The 17089-nt window shown below is 41.5% G+C and overlaps 1 protein-coding gene and 1 long non-coding RNA gene across 2 annotated transcripts in view; both read left to right on the top strand.

Moving 5' to 3' along the window:
* The first annotated feature begins 1380 nt into the window (after window positions 1-1380).
* On the top strand, window positions 1381-11667 carry LOC130916734 (uncharacterized). Its single transcript, XR_009063337.1, has 3 exons — window positions 1381-1428; window positions 5500-5560; window positions 11449-11667. It is a non-coding gene; the product is annotated as an uncharacterized LOC130916734 (long non-coding RNA).
* Window positions 11668-15055: 3388 nt separating this feature from the next.
* Window positions 15056-17089, top strand: part of LOC130915853 (transcription factor Maf-like) — a 127951-nt gene continuing 125917 nt past the window's right edge. Inside the window, exon 1 of the mRNA XM_057836010.1 lies at window positions 15056-16448. Within this exon, the coding sequence (XP_057691993.1) occupies window positions 15415-16448 (1034 nt within the window). The 5' untranslated portion in view covers window positions 15056-15414. The remainder of the gene's footprint in view (window positions 16449-17089) is intronic.

Here is a 17089-nt window from a genome sequence, read left to right on the forward strand (position 1 = left end):
AAAAAAGAAAATATGCTTATAATTGTTTAGCCATTGATATTATTCAAAAACATGGTTGGCCAACCTTAGTTCACATTTCCCCTTTAATTGCTCTCAGACATTTGTTTCTCCTTTTCTTCTCATGTGGAAGAATGAAGAACTTCAAATGCGGCTCCGAACTCTTCCTTGTGTGACAACCCACGACACAGCAACTTTTAGTCATTCCGACGGAAAAAAGACCGCAAATAAGACGAAAGTTCACCGCGTTTGTATTACAATACACGACAGAGCAACTGCTTGTGACTCGTCTTTTGCCCCCTTTTCAATATGGCGACGCTTTGTTGTGGCTGGTGACGTCATTAAATGCCCGGATGTCCGACTTCCTCTATGCTCCTTGTCCCGTCGGCCGACGACCGGTGTTGTGACAAAAAATAGCTGCCCCGCGTGAAATGTCCCCACGGACGGGAACGCCCACACGTCACTCGTACAAACAGCTTTTTTCTTACCAATCGATGGACACGGAAACGACTTTCTTGTACCGTGAAAATCTATTATTTTACTCAGCTTGAACTAATAAATCTTGTACTGTGAATATGTATTATTTTACTCTGCTTGAACTAAAAAAAAAATAATAATAATAACGCTGGTATGTAACGGCGTTATTTACAACACTGAAAATGACATTAGTCCAGACATCATTTTTTGACTTTTGTATTAATTTCATAGCTCCTTTCAGTCAATAACTTCATTTTTTTAGGTTAGTTTTCCATCAAAAACTTGAAAATTCAACAGAATTTTTTTGACAGTGTGGGTTTGAATCTCCCTGCAATATTATTAGATGGTCTTTTTCTAAAACCGCCCTGTAAAACAGCTTCACAGCGACTTTCTCCATACTTGTAATTCTACCAGGCGCCCTCATATTTTCTCATTCTATTACAAAAGACACCGTTAGTTAAGACCTTCGCTCATTCTGCGTGCTGCTAATTAAATGTGTCTCAGATGAGCCCGCTGAGCCCACTTGTCTGCGTGTCCCCCCCACCCCTCATTTGGAGTGCCACCAGAGTTTAATACACGGCATTAAGCAGGGGATTGAGAATTAATATGGAGCCAACCTCCCAGTCGGAGCGCAATGAGCGATTATTAGAAGACATAATCTACATCGTGCAGAAATCCTTTAGTTTAGTTTGTGTCACATGTGTGTTTTTTTTGGTTGTTTTTTTGTTTTTTTCTAAACTTGTGTGAGTCAAAAATGCTCACCATGCAAAAAAAGTCAGTCCGAAAAATCACCCAGTTTTTAAAGGGGGGGACAAAACATTCAATATTTCATGCGGCATTGGGACATCTCAGTGTTTACCTTGTCATATTTGTCTTTAATAAATGCGATTTTCCCTCCTTTTCACAGAGTTGAGGAGGCTGCATCGACTCTCCCAAACAAGGCGCACGGTGGAGGTAAGTGTGTACCTTGAGGGGGAGCCTGCAGGCAAACACAACGCAATAAAAGTAAGGACTACAGCAAATGTGGCACTTACGAGGAAGCGTTTAATGGATGTAACAATTAGGCATGTTGCTGTACTACTAAATCACAGCAAGGTCGGCCAGCGAGGTCATCATTATCAGTGTTCTCCTGGAAGGTCACGCAAAGTCTCATTAGCGCACCCGGACTTTTCGGGTCAAAGTTGTGCACCAAAATAGTTGGGAAACTCTTCAATGTCAGAGACACTTTGGGTGTCACGTCATGCCGGTTCTCCCGCTGCTTACTATTCTATCTTAAACGTCAACAGCTCAAGACTTTTATTCAGATTTGATGAGTCGGCAGAATAATAAATCAGGCGGGACATTTTATGGCACTTTGAATGTTGTAATACTTCATCTTTTAATGTGTTATCAACGCGCTAGAGCCAAATATTGATTGTGCTTCGTCAAATTTGACAACAATGGAGTGAATAAACAGATATTTTGCGCTCTATTGTAGCAGGGCTCGTAAATATTTTAACTCTATTTCGCAGAATTCATTGCAATGTGTTATTATTATGAAGTTTACCTGATGGCTGTCATTGACGGCGATAGATGTCCAATCCATTTGAACCGGGAGAGGCTTGGAGTGAATAGCCGGTGTCAGCCCTCCCAACTCAAATGGATTGGACGTCTATCGCCGTCTACTAGGGGTGTAACGGTACACAAAAAATCTCGGTTCGGTACGTACCTCGGTTTTGAGGTCACGGTTTGGTTCATTTTCGGGACAGTAAAAAAACAAAATGCAAAATATAAATGTGCTAGTTGTTTATTACACACTTTTGTGCTTTCAACAATAGGAACATTAGCCTATACAAAGCTAGAATTCTGCTCAAAAAGTAGCATGTATTTAAAGATAATCCAACAACAATTTGCCTTTCAGACCCCGCGTATTGGTCAGCTTTCTTTCTGAAAGAAAGAAGAAAAAAGAAGTCCTGTGCTAAAGAGAAAAGCAATCCCAATGACAAAGATTTTAACATGTATTTTACAAATGCAATGCCTCAATGAAACATTTTTTTTTCTAATGAACGGTTTTCAAAAGCTTTATCGGTGGATTTTCTCAAGTTAAAGTGCCACACAGAAATTAATAAATTTAATTGTGTAAGCAGGATGTGTGTATTATTATTTAATTACAGGTGTTTTAGCTCATTTCAATTTATTTTCTTTAAATGGGCTATTATTTATTTTATTATGTGTTTATATTTTACAAATGTGATGTAGTATTCATTTATACTGTATATTTTATGTTGTATAACTTTAGTTCCGATGTGAATATTAGTTCCTACTTGTTTTGTTCTGGTAGGAGTGTTTTGTATTGAACACGGGGCCGTGTTGGTTATTATTATAGCAGAGAAGACAGCAGTAAATCAACAAAGACAAGTCAATTGTGCCCCGATCTACCACTCAAGAGATCTGATGGACTCAAAAAGTAGGTTACGATTGCATATTTGTTTGAAAATCGACCGGATCCACCGTATTATTACACGAGTGACTTCCGGCCCGATCCTAGCTAGTAGTATTGACGCAGGAGGGCCGCGTCTTGGGTCAAATAAACTCTGCCGTTCTTTTCGCGTGTGTCGCGTTGAGCTGCTTCTGGGACGCATCCAACACGCGGCCGCACTGCAACTGGTGTGCATTGGCTGATTGACTCTTAACGCCCGCGTTTCACTGCGTGCTCGCTGCGCCCACGTTGTCGTGCTGTTGACGTTTCTGGACTGTCCTACCGTGTTGGTCCTCATTATAGTAGAGAAGACGGAGTAAATATAATCTACACAAAGAAACTGTAACCTGATTGACTCACAGCCTCGAAAAGTAAGGGTTATATTATGTCAGAAACCCGTTCGGTACGCGTCCGTTCCGAACCGACTACCTCATACCGAAACGGTTCAATACTATTACATGTACCGTTACACCCTTACCGTCTACGGTAGACAATGAGTTACAGACTGTATATAGTGAATTTCTTCCTAAATACAGTGATCCCTCGCTACTTTGCGCTTCAAACTTCGTGGCCTCAGCCCATCGCAGATTTTTTTTTTTTCAATTAAAAATGTAATACTGTATTGGCCCAAATATAAGACGGTGTTTTTTGCATTGAAATAAGACTGAAAAAGTGGGGGTGGTCTTATATTCGCAGTTTAGACGTTATACCCATTCACGGCGCTAGATGGCGCCAGATATCATTGAAGCGATGTTCTGTCATGACAGATCTCAGCTACTCTCAAGTTTAACCAGTTTGCATTATTTTAGTGCAATGTTTTTCCTTATTCAGATTTGTTTCAAGACCACAGTTACAGTTAGACTTCACTTTGATGGTTAATGCAGTTATTTCAATTTTCTTGTTTTATCTCAATAGATTGGTTTATTTATATTTAAAAAACCAGAAGCCATTCATTAGCGAATGTGATTGCACTTGAAGGGGAAACGATATCGTCATCGCACACACCATATAATTGTCTGCATTAGTCTAACACATATATAGTCTAACACATACATATGACACCGTCTAAGTGTTTGCATCACTCTAACACACGTAATATAATTAATCAGGAAATAGTGTCATTTTCATATTTACGGTAGGACTACGCTACTAATATAAAATAAATAGAACACCATAGTTTAATGAGAGGAAATAGAAGAGATGCACAATGCCGTCTTATCACAGGAGTGACGCACCAACTCTGGCAAATCTGCTCTCCCAGCAAACTCCAAGGACAAAGCGCTTTGTCCTAAAACAAGCACAATCAGCCCGGACAGCAAAGTTGATAGCGGGCGTCCCAATCCGCGCACGAACCTAAGCCACTCAAAACCGGCCACAGCAGGGGCGGCCCAAAAGCAACGCCCAGAAACGCCTTCGACAAGACCCGCGTCAGCAAAGACTTCAAAAAGACTGGACACTGAGATAAGACAGATTTTCTTCTGCTCGGAAACATGTAGCCTTGTTTTGGATCCAGAATTGTCCCTCCGTCGTCTGTTTTTGCCTTGTTTTTTACCATTGTCGACGAATAAATTGTCAACCTGTTTTTGGCGAGTGTTCTTCAAGCTTTTGAAACATGGAGTCAGTGTGCAAAGGGTTAACACAGGAACGCGCGGAGTTTAGCTTCCTCCTGGCCTGGCTCTTCGGGGGCGTCGAGCGGCGGAGCACATTTCCGTTCTGTTGCCGGCCTCCCCGTGCGGTTTGGGCTGGGAGGACTAAATTCCTTCACACTTTAGTTTACATATTTAAATGATCAGATATTAAGATTTGAATGAGGCAAAATAACATGCTTTTTCTCTCAAATATATTTTTATAATCATTTGTTTGAGATGTACTGTAATTATTTTCTGTATAAAAATGAATTTGGTGTTCAAAAAGTCTTTTTTCTAACTTGAGTCTTGAAAAGGAGGGGGTCATCGTATAATCTGGGCCGTCTTATATTCGGGCCAATACGGTAAATAAATACAGATAAGCTGTCCCGATCCGATCGTGTAGTCTCCCTCTCCCTCCTGCTGCTTTCCTTGTTCAAGCAGTGCACTGGAGTTGCTTATTAAAGTTAATGATGATTGACAGACGTTAAGGTTTGATCTTAACAGAGATGCTTGGAAGCCGAAACTTCAAAGTGCCGCATGCGTCAATCATCGTTTAACTTGTTAAACAGTTGCTGTTGCAACTGTTGTGTGTAAGTGGGCAGTTTGAGTGGACTTACTTAATAAAGAATTTAATAAAGACAAGCATTTTTCTACTTTATTTTTGTTTGAAAAAAAAAATTGATGGGACAGTAACATGTTTAAAACTTATAATAATTATTACATTTGAAGTGCTTAAAAACCACTTATTATATATATGGCGGAAAACACAGACAAGGCTGAAAAAGCAGTTTCTGCTCTTGCACACCTCTTTAAAATAAACTGCTGTTTCAAGCCAAAAGAACTGTTGTGTTCAATAGAACAATATGTCTATATGCTGCCATAGCAGATTCATGGCGCATTAAGTCCCTGAACTATTTTTAATCTGTCTGTTTTACCCAGGAAACCCCTGTTTACAGATGTCACGCAACCGCTTTTGTTTCAACCTAGCCATAAAAATTAGGTAAGTAATTGTATTTATTATTCGAAATGTCTGTGATTTTTAGTTTAGAATCATTAATTGATGTCCAATATTTAGTTTAAAAAAAAAAAAAAAGCGACTTAAAAAAATTATTCAGTTGCATATTTTAAACTTTTAAACAAATTACATCACAATGAAAAAATTAGCGTCTGTAAAAAATTCACGGATATCTACCTCATAACTATCGCTTAATTGTATTTTTTCATTACTGTCGCATTTCCCCCAATATTTTAGATGATAAATAATCGATTCAAATGAAGAAAAAATTTTTTAAAAAATTGTTTAAAAGGGTAAATATATAAAAACGAAAATCTCAACCACTCCTTGATATCTGCGATTTCTGCAATGCGACCCTTGTTATATTACCATGTTTCACCCATAAAATCCCCCCAAAATCCGGCTGTGGCCATTCATAGCTGTGTCTTGACACCCGGTGATACATTCTACTTGGAGTTTTTTGGATCGAAAAGAGGTAAGTACGCGAAAATATCGTGTTAAAATCGTGGCGTCTTTATTTCTGCACCCGTGTGCTCTCACCTCTAGTTAGGCTTTTGCTGTTTGAAATTTTTTTTAAATGCTCTCCTGTTCAAAAATTTTCTCCCCCCCCCCAAAAAAAATTGAGATTTGTAGCTTTCCAATGATGTATCACACATGCATATAGGACAATTTTGAAATTTGGCCAAATTGGGGGTCTCAGAGCAGAACTTCAAGTCACCTGAGTGTTTTCCGCCATATATACCATATTGGTGCTAATATAAGATGGTGTTTTTTGCATTGAAATAAGATTGAAAAAGAGGGGGTCGTCTTATATTCACGCTCTAGACATCATACCCATTCATGACGCTAAATGACGCCAGATATCATTGAAGCGATGTTCTGTCATGACAGATCTCAGCTACTTGTTTAACCAGTTTGCATTATTTTATTGCAATGTTTTTCCTTATTCAGATTTTTTTCAAGACTACAGTTAGACTTCACTTTAATAGTTAATGCAAGTTTAATTGCAATTGCAATTTTGTTGTTTCATCACAATAGATTGGTTTATTTACATTTCAAAAACAGAAGCCATTCATTTACGAATGTGATTGCACTTTAGTTTACATATTTAAATGTTCAGATATTAAGATTTGAATGAGGCAAAATAACATGCTTTTTCTCTCAAATATATTGTTATTATTTGTTTCAGATGTACTGTAATTTTTTTCCGTATAAAATTAATTAGGTGTTCAAAAAGTATTTTTTCAAACTTGAGTCTTGAAAAAGACGTGGTCATCTTATAATCAGGGCCGTCTTATATTTGGGCCAATACGGCATATATTTTTTTTTCAATTATACTTTGAGGAAAAAAAGTGAAAAAACATGTCATATATGCATCTCTTTCCAATGCTAAATCTGAATAAATACATTGAACACACACATACACACAAATAAAATTGTGGGGGAGACGCCATTTCACGATTTTTCACTTATTAAGTTCTGGTCCCGATTAACCGCGAAAAATGAGAACTCACTGTATAAAGGTTCGACAATCGTTGCTGCTAATGAGTTATGACTTAGAACTAGTGCCCATTTTTGGTGATACCTTTTATAATACTTGATAGTATGAGTTTTAATCAGTGGCGAATGGTCTTTCAATGAGAGGAAGCTCAAAGTGTGTCCTCCTGTGACTGCTTTGTGACGGCGGAGGGGCTCAGAGGCACCCGCTGCTTGGTAGGGAAACAAACTAGAGTGCCAGAAGTCAAGAATCCAAACACAAGCAGATGCAATGGGAAAAAAACACTAGAAATAAGGACAAAATAAGCAAGTGTCGCATGGCGGATTATGAATGTCTCCGGTTCAACTCAGAACAATGAAATGAAAATTGAAAAAGGCCTCCCGCGGATGTTAATACAACAACATCACTTATTCACTCATTTCGCTGTCAATCAAAAAGGGATTCAGCCTCAGACAGATCATCCAATCATCATGAAAAAAACTAGAGCATCCATGCCAATAGACCCCCAGAGATGCATAGCGTACGATGGGTGGAATCATCCCAGCCTTTAGCCAATGACTCATCTTGGCTCGCTGTAGTGAAAGGGTTGGCTGCGCTCAATCTTCTTCCAACCCTCCCTGTTCAAATGCATTGGACATCTACTACCGTCACTCGCTCTGCATAACAAGGCTCATTCACTTTTACAGATAGTTAATAAACACAAGAGCAGGACCACCACATTGTGCCATTAGGATCTAATGACTAAATATAAACATAAAAAGACAGTATGTGCACTTTTATCTCGATTACCAGTCTGGATTTACACGGCAACATCAGACGGGACACCTTATCTGTTTAATATTTATTCCGAGGCGTCCAAGGGCTCTCTGTCGTACGCTCTAATGAATAAAACACGATGTTTATCCTCCCCTGTTTAACGTTAAATCCTCATGAACAGTCACGGGGACCAAGAGAATATTTACTTGTGTGGGGACACCTGGGAGTTGGATTATCTGCAGGCGGCTTTGTAGTTTTCTCAAGCATGCTCCCTCCCTGCAACGCCGACCCCCGAGTGACGTGTTCCATAGAGAGCGCTCTTATTTACTCTCTGGTCTCCGTGGATAGGTATTCTTATTGTTTGCTCTTGTGTGCTGTTGTTCTCAATGTGACGATCACAGCGTGCGGGAATTCAAAGCACAAAGTGTTGTCATAACAAGGTTTTATCAAAGAAATTTTGGTTTTGGCAGAGACAAAAGTTAATCAACGGATCACACAAATAGAGTGAGATGAAGTGTTTTTGTTGTCCAGCATTCACCAATTAACCTATTTTTTTCTGGAATTGTTCACTGTTATCTGTGGAAGGGCTTCCATGATTAATTAACTGATTTGTTAATAAATTGGCTGGATTCACTGCTTATGTAAAAACAGTCCAAATCCTTTTCTTTGAGCTTCTCAACAGTAAATAGACAGATTTCTGTAGTTCCTAATGAAAGCAAAATGATTACAGTAATTTTTGAACTATAAATCGCTACTTTCCCCCCTCATTTTGAATCCTGCGGCTTATAGTCCAGTGCCTCTTATTTGTTGTTTTACTTGAGTTAATAGGTAACACTTTATTTGACAGCGGCATCATAAGACTGTCATAACACCATCCTAATTACGATATGACACTATCATGGGCATTAATGAATGCTTATGACAGATGTCATTAAGTGTCATCCGGCAAATTATGTCACTAACTCGGATCTTTACATCTATTCAAAGTGAGATAATTTGACTGATGACACAAAACGACATCCGTCATATACAGTGCCTTGCAAAAGTATTCGGCCCCCCTCAATCTTGCAACCTTTCGCCACATTTCAGGCTTCAAACATAAAGATATGAAATTTATTTTTTTTTGTCAAGAATCAACAACAAGTGGGACACAATCGTAAAGTGGAACAACATTTATTGGATAATTTCAACTTTTTTAACAAATAAAAAACTGAAAAGTGGGGCATGCAATATTATTCGGCCCCTTTACTTTCAGTGCAGCAAACTCACTCCAGAAGTTCAGTGAGGATCTCTGAATGATCCAATGTTGTCCTAAATGACCGATGATGATAAATAGAATCAACCTGTGTGTAATCAAGTCTCCGTATAAATGCACCTGCTCTGTGATAGTCTCAGGGTTCTGTTTAAAGTGCAGAGAGCATTATGAAAACCAAGGAACACACCAGGCAGGTCCGAGATACTGTTGTGGAGAAGTTTCAAGCCGTATTTGGATACAAAAAGATTTCCCAAGCTTTAAACATCTCAAGGAGCACTGTGCAAGCCATCATATTGAAATGGAAGGAGCATCAAACCACTGCAAATCTACCAAGACCCGGCCGTCCTTCCAAACTTTCTTCTCAAACAAGGAGAAAACTGATCAGAGATGCAGCCAAGCCCATGATCACTCTGGATGAACTGCAGAGATCTACAGCTGAGGTGGGAGAGTCTGTCCATAGGACAACAATCAGTCGTACACTGCACAAATCTGGCCTTTATGGAAGAGTGGCAAGAAGAAAGCCATTTCTCAAAGATATCCATAAAAAGTCTCGTTTAAAGTTTGCCACAAGCCACCTGGGAGACACACCAAACATGTGGAAGAAGGTGCTCTGGTCAGATGCAACCAAAATTGAACTTTTTGGCCACAATGCAAAACAATATGTTTGGCGTAAAAGCAACACAGCTCATCACCCTGAACACACCATCCCCACTGTCAAACATGGTGGTGGCAGCATCATGGTTTGGGCCTGCTTTTCTTCAGCAGGGACAGGGAAGATGGTTAAAATTGACTGGAAGATGGATGCAGCCAAATACAGGAACATTCTGGAAGAAAACCTGTTGGTATCTGCACAAGACCTGAGACTGGGACGGAGATTTATCTTCCAACAGGACAATGATCCAAAACATTAAGCCAAATCTACAATGGAATGGTTCAAAAATAAACGTATCCAGGTGTTAGAATGGCCAAGTCAATGTCCAGACCTGAATCCAATGGAGAATCTGTGGAAAGAGCTGAAGACTGCTGTTCACAAACACTCTCCATCCAACCTCACTGAGCTCGAGCTGTTTTGCAAGGAAGAATGGGCAAGAATGTCAGTCTCTCGATGTGCAATGATAGAAACATACCCCAAGCGACTTGCAGCTGTAATTGGAGCAAAAGGTGGCTCTACAAAGTATTAACGCAAGGGGGCCGAATAATATTGCACACCCCACTTTTCAGTTTTTTATTTGTTAAAAAAGTTGAAATTATCCAATAAATGTTGTTCCACTTCACGATTGTGTCCCACTTATTGTTGATTCTTGACAAAAAATTAAAATTTTATATCTTTATGTTTGAAGCCTGAAATGTGGCGAAAGGTTGCAAGGTTCAAGGGGGCCGAATACTTTTGCAAGGCACTGTAAGTATTTATTAATGCTCACGCGTAGACTTCATAATGTATTGACGTGACACATTCCCTACGTCACACCTTCCCGAAGGGGGGCGTCCCACACTCCGCTTCATTTATTAGCAGTCGGTCACATGCAGAGATCTGACGCCAGATTTAGGATGAAAAAGTATGAAAGCTGTACTGCATACAAACAGGAAGGATTGTCTCGAGTGATTTGTTCGAGGATTTAAGGTAATTATTGTATTTTTCGTACCATATATGCATTTTGAAACGTGAAAAAAATCAATGAGAGAAATTAGCCGCTACAGCATTAGCATTATACTTCACAATATTTACGTAAAATAACTGCTAACTGCCCGGTTTTTTGTTTTCAAACAAGAATCGAGACTGTTTTACGTCCACATCTCTAAAGAATTCAGGTATTTAAGTATCTATTCACAAGAATTTCTAACAGAAAAAGCTCTTTGTTTACATATGGTGGCCGCTAATTTGCTTACTGACTAGCATCATAGTTCGCACAGTTATGTTTAAAACTGATCATAATTATGACATTTGAAGTGCTTAAAAACCATTTATTTATATACATTTTTTAAATCACTTTGGGGGGAAAAGTGAGAAAAGCATGTCTTATATGTATCTCTTTCCAATTACATTAAGCACAAAAAACAAATACAAAAAAAAAAAAAATTGAAGGGGGTGGGGTGCGCTGCTTCGCGGTTTTTCACGTATCGCGACGGGTTCTGGTCCCCATTAACCGCGAAAAACGAGGGATCACTGTACACTGTGGTGATGGTGAGTCATCCAAAGTCTTTCCAAACAGCTATTCAAGTCATCGAGTGCAAATTTCTTTAAAAAAAAAAAAATATATATAATTTTGTTTAATATCGCAATATAATATCGCAATATATCGCAAACCCCCCAAAAAATCATAACAATAGTTTTTTCAGGTGTGCATGTTTTTATTCTGATTGCAGGTTGGATGTCAGATGGGTGGAACGGCCACAGCTGTTGTCAATGACAATCAGCCCTTTAAAAGCAGTGGACGCCGCCACCTCATCGCCCGATCAACGTGCCTGTTTTCTAAGTCCTGTTTTTTGCGCGCCCCCTGTCGGAGTTCACGTCTGCCTCCTTCCTGAGCTTCATCGCCTCACGCCCACTCAACTACCCCGATCAGAAAGCTCCGCTTCTTTTGTTCTGGAGACAAATAAGGTGATTTGGTTCATCGCTATTTCGTGCCCATGTCTGCATAGGGATCCTCTCCTTTCCACGAAAGCTAACACCCTTAGAGGATCAGGTTTGGGTGCGATCGCATATATTCATTCATTTTCTGAGCCGCTTATGCTCACTAGGGTCACGGGGGTGCTGGAGCCAATCCCAGCTAGCTATGGGCAGTAAGCGGGGTATACCCTGAATCGGTTGCAAGCCAATAGTATGGCACAATGAGACGAACAACCATTTGGGCACGCACTCACACCTAGTGCCAATTTAGATTGTTCGATCAGCCTACCATGCATGTTTTAGGAATGTGGGAGGAAACAGGAGTACCTGGAGAAAACCCACGCAAGCCGGTGGAGAACATGCAAACTCCACATAGGAAGGCCGGAGCCCGGGATTGATCCCTTGATCTCAGATAACAGGTAGAACTGTATAAACTGTACTGTATGAAACTAAGTAACTAACTAACTAACTAACTGAATGAATATATACAGCGCACACAACTACCCACCTACTATCTTTTATAAAAACATAATAATGTTTAATAAAGATTGCAGCTATGCCTTATTTTACATCTTTATTTGTACAGTGGGGCAAATAAGTAGTCAACCACTAATTGTGCAAGTTCTCCCACTTGAAAATATTAGAGAGGCCTGTAATTGTCAACATGGGTAAACCTCAGCCATGAGAGACAATATGGAAACCTCCCCAGAAAATCACATTGTTTGATTTTTAAAGAATTTATTTGCAAATCATGGTGGAAAATAAGTATTTGGTCAATACCAAAAGTTCATCTCAGTACTTTGTTGTGTACCCTTTGTTGGCAATAACGGAGGACACACGTTTTCTCTAACTCTTCACAAGCTTTTCACACACTGTTGCTGGTATTTTGACCCATTCCTCCATGCAGATCTCCTCTGGAGCAGTGATGTTTTGGGGCTGCCATTGGGCAACACGGACTTTCAACTCCTTCCACAGATTTTCTATGTGGTTGAGATCTGGAGACTGGCTAGGCCACTCCAGGACCTTGAAATGCTTCTTACGAAGACACTCCTTTGTTGCCCTGGCTGTGTGTTTGGGATCATTGTCATGCTGAAAGACCCAGCCACATCTCATCTCCAATGCCCTTGCTGATGGAAGGAGATTTTCAGTCAAAATCTCTCGATACATGGCCCCATTCATTCTTTCCTTTACGCAGATCAGTCGTCCTGGTCCCTTTGCAGAAAAACAGCCCCAAAGCATGATGTTCTCCGGATGCAATTCAGTATTCTTTCTCCTCCAAACACGAGAACCTGTGTTTCTACCAAAAAGTTCTATTTTGGCTTCATCTGACCATAACACATTCTCCCAGTACTCTTCTGGATCATCCAAATGCTGTCTAGCGAACCGCAGACGGGCCTGGACGACGTGTACTTTCTTCTGCACGTCTGGCAGTGCAGGATTTGAGTCCCTGGTGGCGCATTGTGTTACTGATAGTAGCCTTTGTTACTGTGGTACCAGCTCTCTGTAGGTCATTCACTAGGTCCCCCCGTGTGGTTCTGGGATTTTTGCTCACCGTTCTTGTTATAATTTTGACGCCACGGTGTGAGATCTTGCATGGAGCCCCAGATCGAGGGAGATTATCAGTGGTCTTTTATGTCTTCCATTTTCTAATAATTGCTCCCACAGTTGATTTCTTTACACCAAGCGTTTTACCTGTTGCAGATTCAGGCTTCTCAGCCTGGTGCAGGTTTACAATTTTGTCTCTGGTGTCCTTCGACAGCTCTTTGGTCTTGGCCATAGTGGAGTTTGGAGTGTGACCGACCGAGGTTGTGGACAGGTGTCTTTTATACCGATAATGACTTAAAACAGGTGCTATTAATCCAGGTAATGAGTGGAGCCTTGTTAGACCTCGTTAGAAGAAGTTAGACCTCTTTGACAGCCAGAAATCTTGCTTGTTTGTAGGTGACCAAATACTTATTTTCCCACTCTACTTTGGAAATAAATTCTTTAAAAATCAAACAATGTTATTTTTTTCTTCTTTCCCACATTTTGTCTCTCATGGTTGAGGTTTGCCCATGTTGACAATTACAGACCTCTCTAATCTTTTCAAGTAGGAGAACTTGCACAATTGGTGGTTTACTAAACTTATTTGCCCCACTGTATAGCAATACCTCCTTTTATTTTATTTAGTAAAACAAGCACGTACCATATGGTTTTTTTTTTCCATTTTTTTTTCATTAAAGAATAGTGATCCTATATTTCAAAAACTGAGGTCAGTTGACTCCGCCCCCAAAATTTGACAGCTGTCCGACAAAATTCTGTTCAGCAGTGTTGTCTTTGCCATTGAGGTAAATAACATATTTGCAAAACACGCTTTTACTTTTGAAACAAGAAATATTTACGTTGTAGTGATAGTCCAAATATTTTCACTAAATCATTTTTGGTTCCAAAACAAATTTACAGATAAAATGTAAAGTCCAAAGCAGCACGACAGAAAATAATATATCTGTGCTAAATAAGCTGATCAATCAACTATGAACAAAAATGACTAGGTGACAATAAAAGTGTTTAGTGGGAAAATTTGTATATTTTCTCCACTGTATTTGGCTACTCATTGGGATGCCAGTTAATGAAAGAAACATTGTTACTAATTGCGAGCACTCCCAGTTAGATGTTTTTTTGTTTTGTTTTTTAGTTTGGAAATATTTTTTTAAAAATGTGTCATGCCCCCCCTTATTTATTTAACCTCGAATAAAATGTCTTGGAAATTGAACTGGAAAAAAAGACTGTTTAAGCCCCTCTATGAATTACTAATTTGTATCAAAAGGGGGCGACATTGGGTTTCTAGAAACTGTCACGTAGTACGACCGGGGAGCACATGTTCACCTCATGGCTCTGTTTTTTGTTTGTTGTCTGCTTCTTTTTGTCTTCTTTTATCAATATAATATTGTTATATTTCAATGCAACCTACATGGAAGCAACAATGCACCTTTATGGGCACTGTTTTTAACGTTATTCTTGTCCTATTATTGTGATTAAGAAAAAATACAAACTTCACCCAAGCCACAACTCCAAGACTAAATACATATCATGTTAAAATACCTTTTGTCCATTTCGCAAACCTTGTGTTATGGTATAATACGATCCAGCATCTCATATATAGGCAGTCTTGTTCAATTTCATCTTTGTGACGTCACATCGCTTCAAAATGAGGACCGCTTTTTAAATCTGAATAAAGAAAAAAAAATCTATCAATCCCTGGGTGGAGTTTTCTTCTTTTTTTCCTTTTCTCCACCCTTCCAACCCTTCTTCTCCCCTCCTGCTCCTCCTCCTCCATCGGCAGCAGCAGCAGCGTCAAGCAACTATTTGCCCGGGACACATACGTGAGCCTCCTCAAATTGGTGCGCTAATCCTAAAAGGAGCCATGAAGTGTTAAATGGCAGAAAGAGGCAGAGCGGCGCTCAGACTCGCGCACGCCGGGAGAGAGGCAGGGAACACCGCCGCTGCTCCACTGCGTCACAGCGAAGGGGAACACATTGAAAAAAACACCCAAACTTCTCTCCTGAAGCAAAGAGCGCTGCGCAATTAGTGCGAGGAGCGCGAGAGTACTACTTTTTTTCTTCCATTTTTTATTCGGTGCGCTCCAAATAAATAAAGAAATCAAGCTGGCTCAGTGCGTGTCTCAACAGCCCACTTTGACAGGTGCTCCTCACCCCCTTTGGAGGACTGTCAACAGCAAGAGGATGGCATCAGAGCTGGCAATGAGCAACTCCGACCTGCCCACCAGTCCCCTGGCCATGGAATATGTTAATGACTTCGATCTGATGAAGTTTGAAGTGAAAAAGGAGCCGCTGGAGCCCGATCGCAGCATCAGCCAGTGCAGCCGCCTGGTCGCCGGGGGATCCCTGTCTTCCACCCCGATGAGCACGCCCTGCAGCTCGGTTCCCCCCTCTCCAAGCTTCTCGGCGCCCAGTCCGGGATCAGGGAGCGAGCAGAAGGCGCACTTGGAGGATTTCTACTGGATGACCGGCTACCAACAGCAGCTCAACCCCGAGGCTCTGGGCTTCAGCCCGGAGGACGCCGTAGAGGCGCTGATCAGCAGCAGCCACCCGCTCCAGAGCTTCGACGGCTATGCCAGGGGGCAGCAGTTCGCCGGGGGGGCGGCGCCGGCGGGCGCCATGGCCGGCGAGGAGATGGGCTCGGCGGCCGCCGTGGTGTCGGCGGTCATCGCCGCTGCCGCCGCGCAGACCGGCGCCCCCCACCACCACCATCATCACCACCACCACCACGCGGGGGCACACCACCCGTCCTCCGGGTCCGGGTCCCAGTCCGGCGGCGGCGGAGGAGGAGGCGGAAGCGGCGGCGGCGCGGGGGGGAACCACCACCACAACCACCACCATCACCACCACCCGCACCTGCGCCTGGACGAGCGCTTCTCGGACGAGCAGCTGGTGACCATGTCGGTGCGGGAGCTCAACCGGCAGCTCCGCGGGGTCAGCAAGGAGGAGGTCATCCGCCTCAAGCAGAAGAGGAGGACGCTAAAGAACCGCGGCTATGCCCAGTCGTGCCGCTACAAGCGGGTGCAGCAACGGCACGTCCTGGAGGGCGAGAAGACGCAGCTCATCCAGCAGGTGGACCACCTCAAGCAGGAGATCTCCCGGCTGGCTAGGGAGAGGGACGCCTACAAAGAGAAGTACGAGAAGCTCATCACCACCGGCTTCCGAGAAAACGGAGGCTCCGGCAGCGACCACAACCCCTCATCCCCGGAGTTTTTCATGTGAGTCCCGGCGTCAAACCCAAAAAAAGTTTTGTCTTTTTTTCCAAACAAACTCTTAAATTGCGCGCACCCCGTTTAGAGTAAAAACGGCAATTGAGGACAAATGTGTTTGCGTCTCTGCACGAGCTCAATTGATTGTGGACTTAGCGGACTTTGGAGTTTGGCTTTTACATCTCAAGCTCCTCATGTTTCATGTCGTTGCTTATCATTTTGTCAGCAGACCTCAATCCATTTTCCCCGTGCAGTATATGTAAACTACTTTATTTGCTCATTTTCAAAACCACCATCTCCTCTTTCCCTTTCAGTGAAAACATCCAAACTTAAAGTTTGGATCATTTCTGTACAGAAAAACTAAACCACTGTGAACACATGCATGCTGGTCATGTTTTCCTTTCTCGCTTTATTTGTTTTAAATGTTTGTTTGAATTTTGGGGGGGCTGCATTGCTCAGCCTCATCGCCTTTTATTGGATCTGGACCACATCCACGCGTCATCTGGACCCTGACCACAATTTTCCGCGTCCCCTTGGAGCTGAACTCAGGTCGGGATGACACCGAAATAAATCGACTGTTTACTGAGGATTCACAAACACACCTTTTTATTTCACCCTGATTAATTACACATAAACGAATTAGATCAATG

Source organism: Corythoichthys intestinalis, chromosome 5 (assembly GCF_030265065.1).
Source record: "Corythoichthys intestinalis isolate RoL2023-P3 chromosome 5, ASM3026506v1, whole genome shotgun sequence".
Lineage (NCBI taxonomy): Eukaryota > Metazoa > Chordata > Actinopteri > Syngnathiformes > Syngnathidae > Corythoichthys > Corythoichthys intestinalis.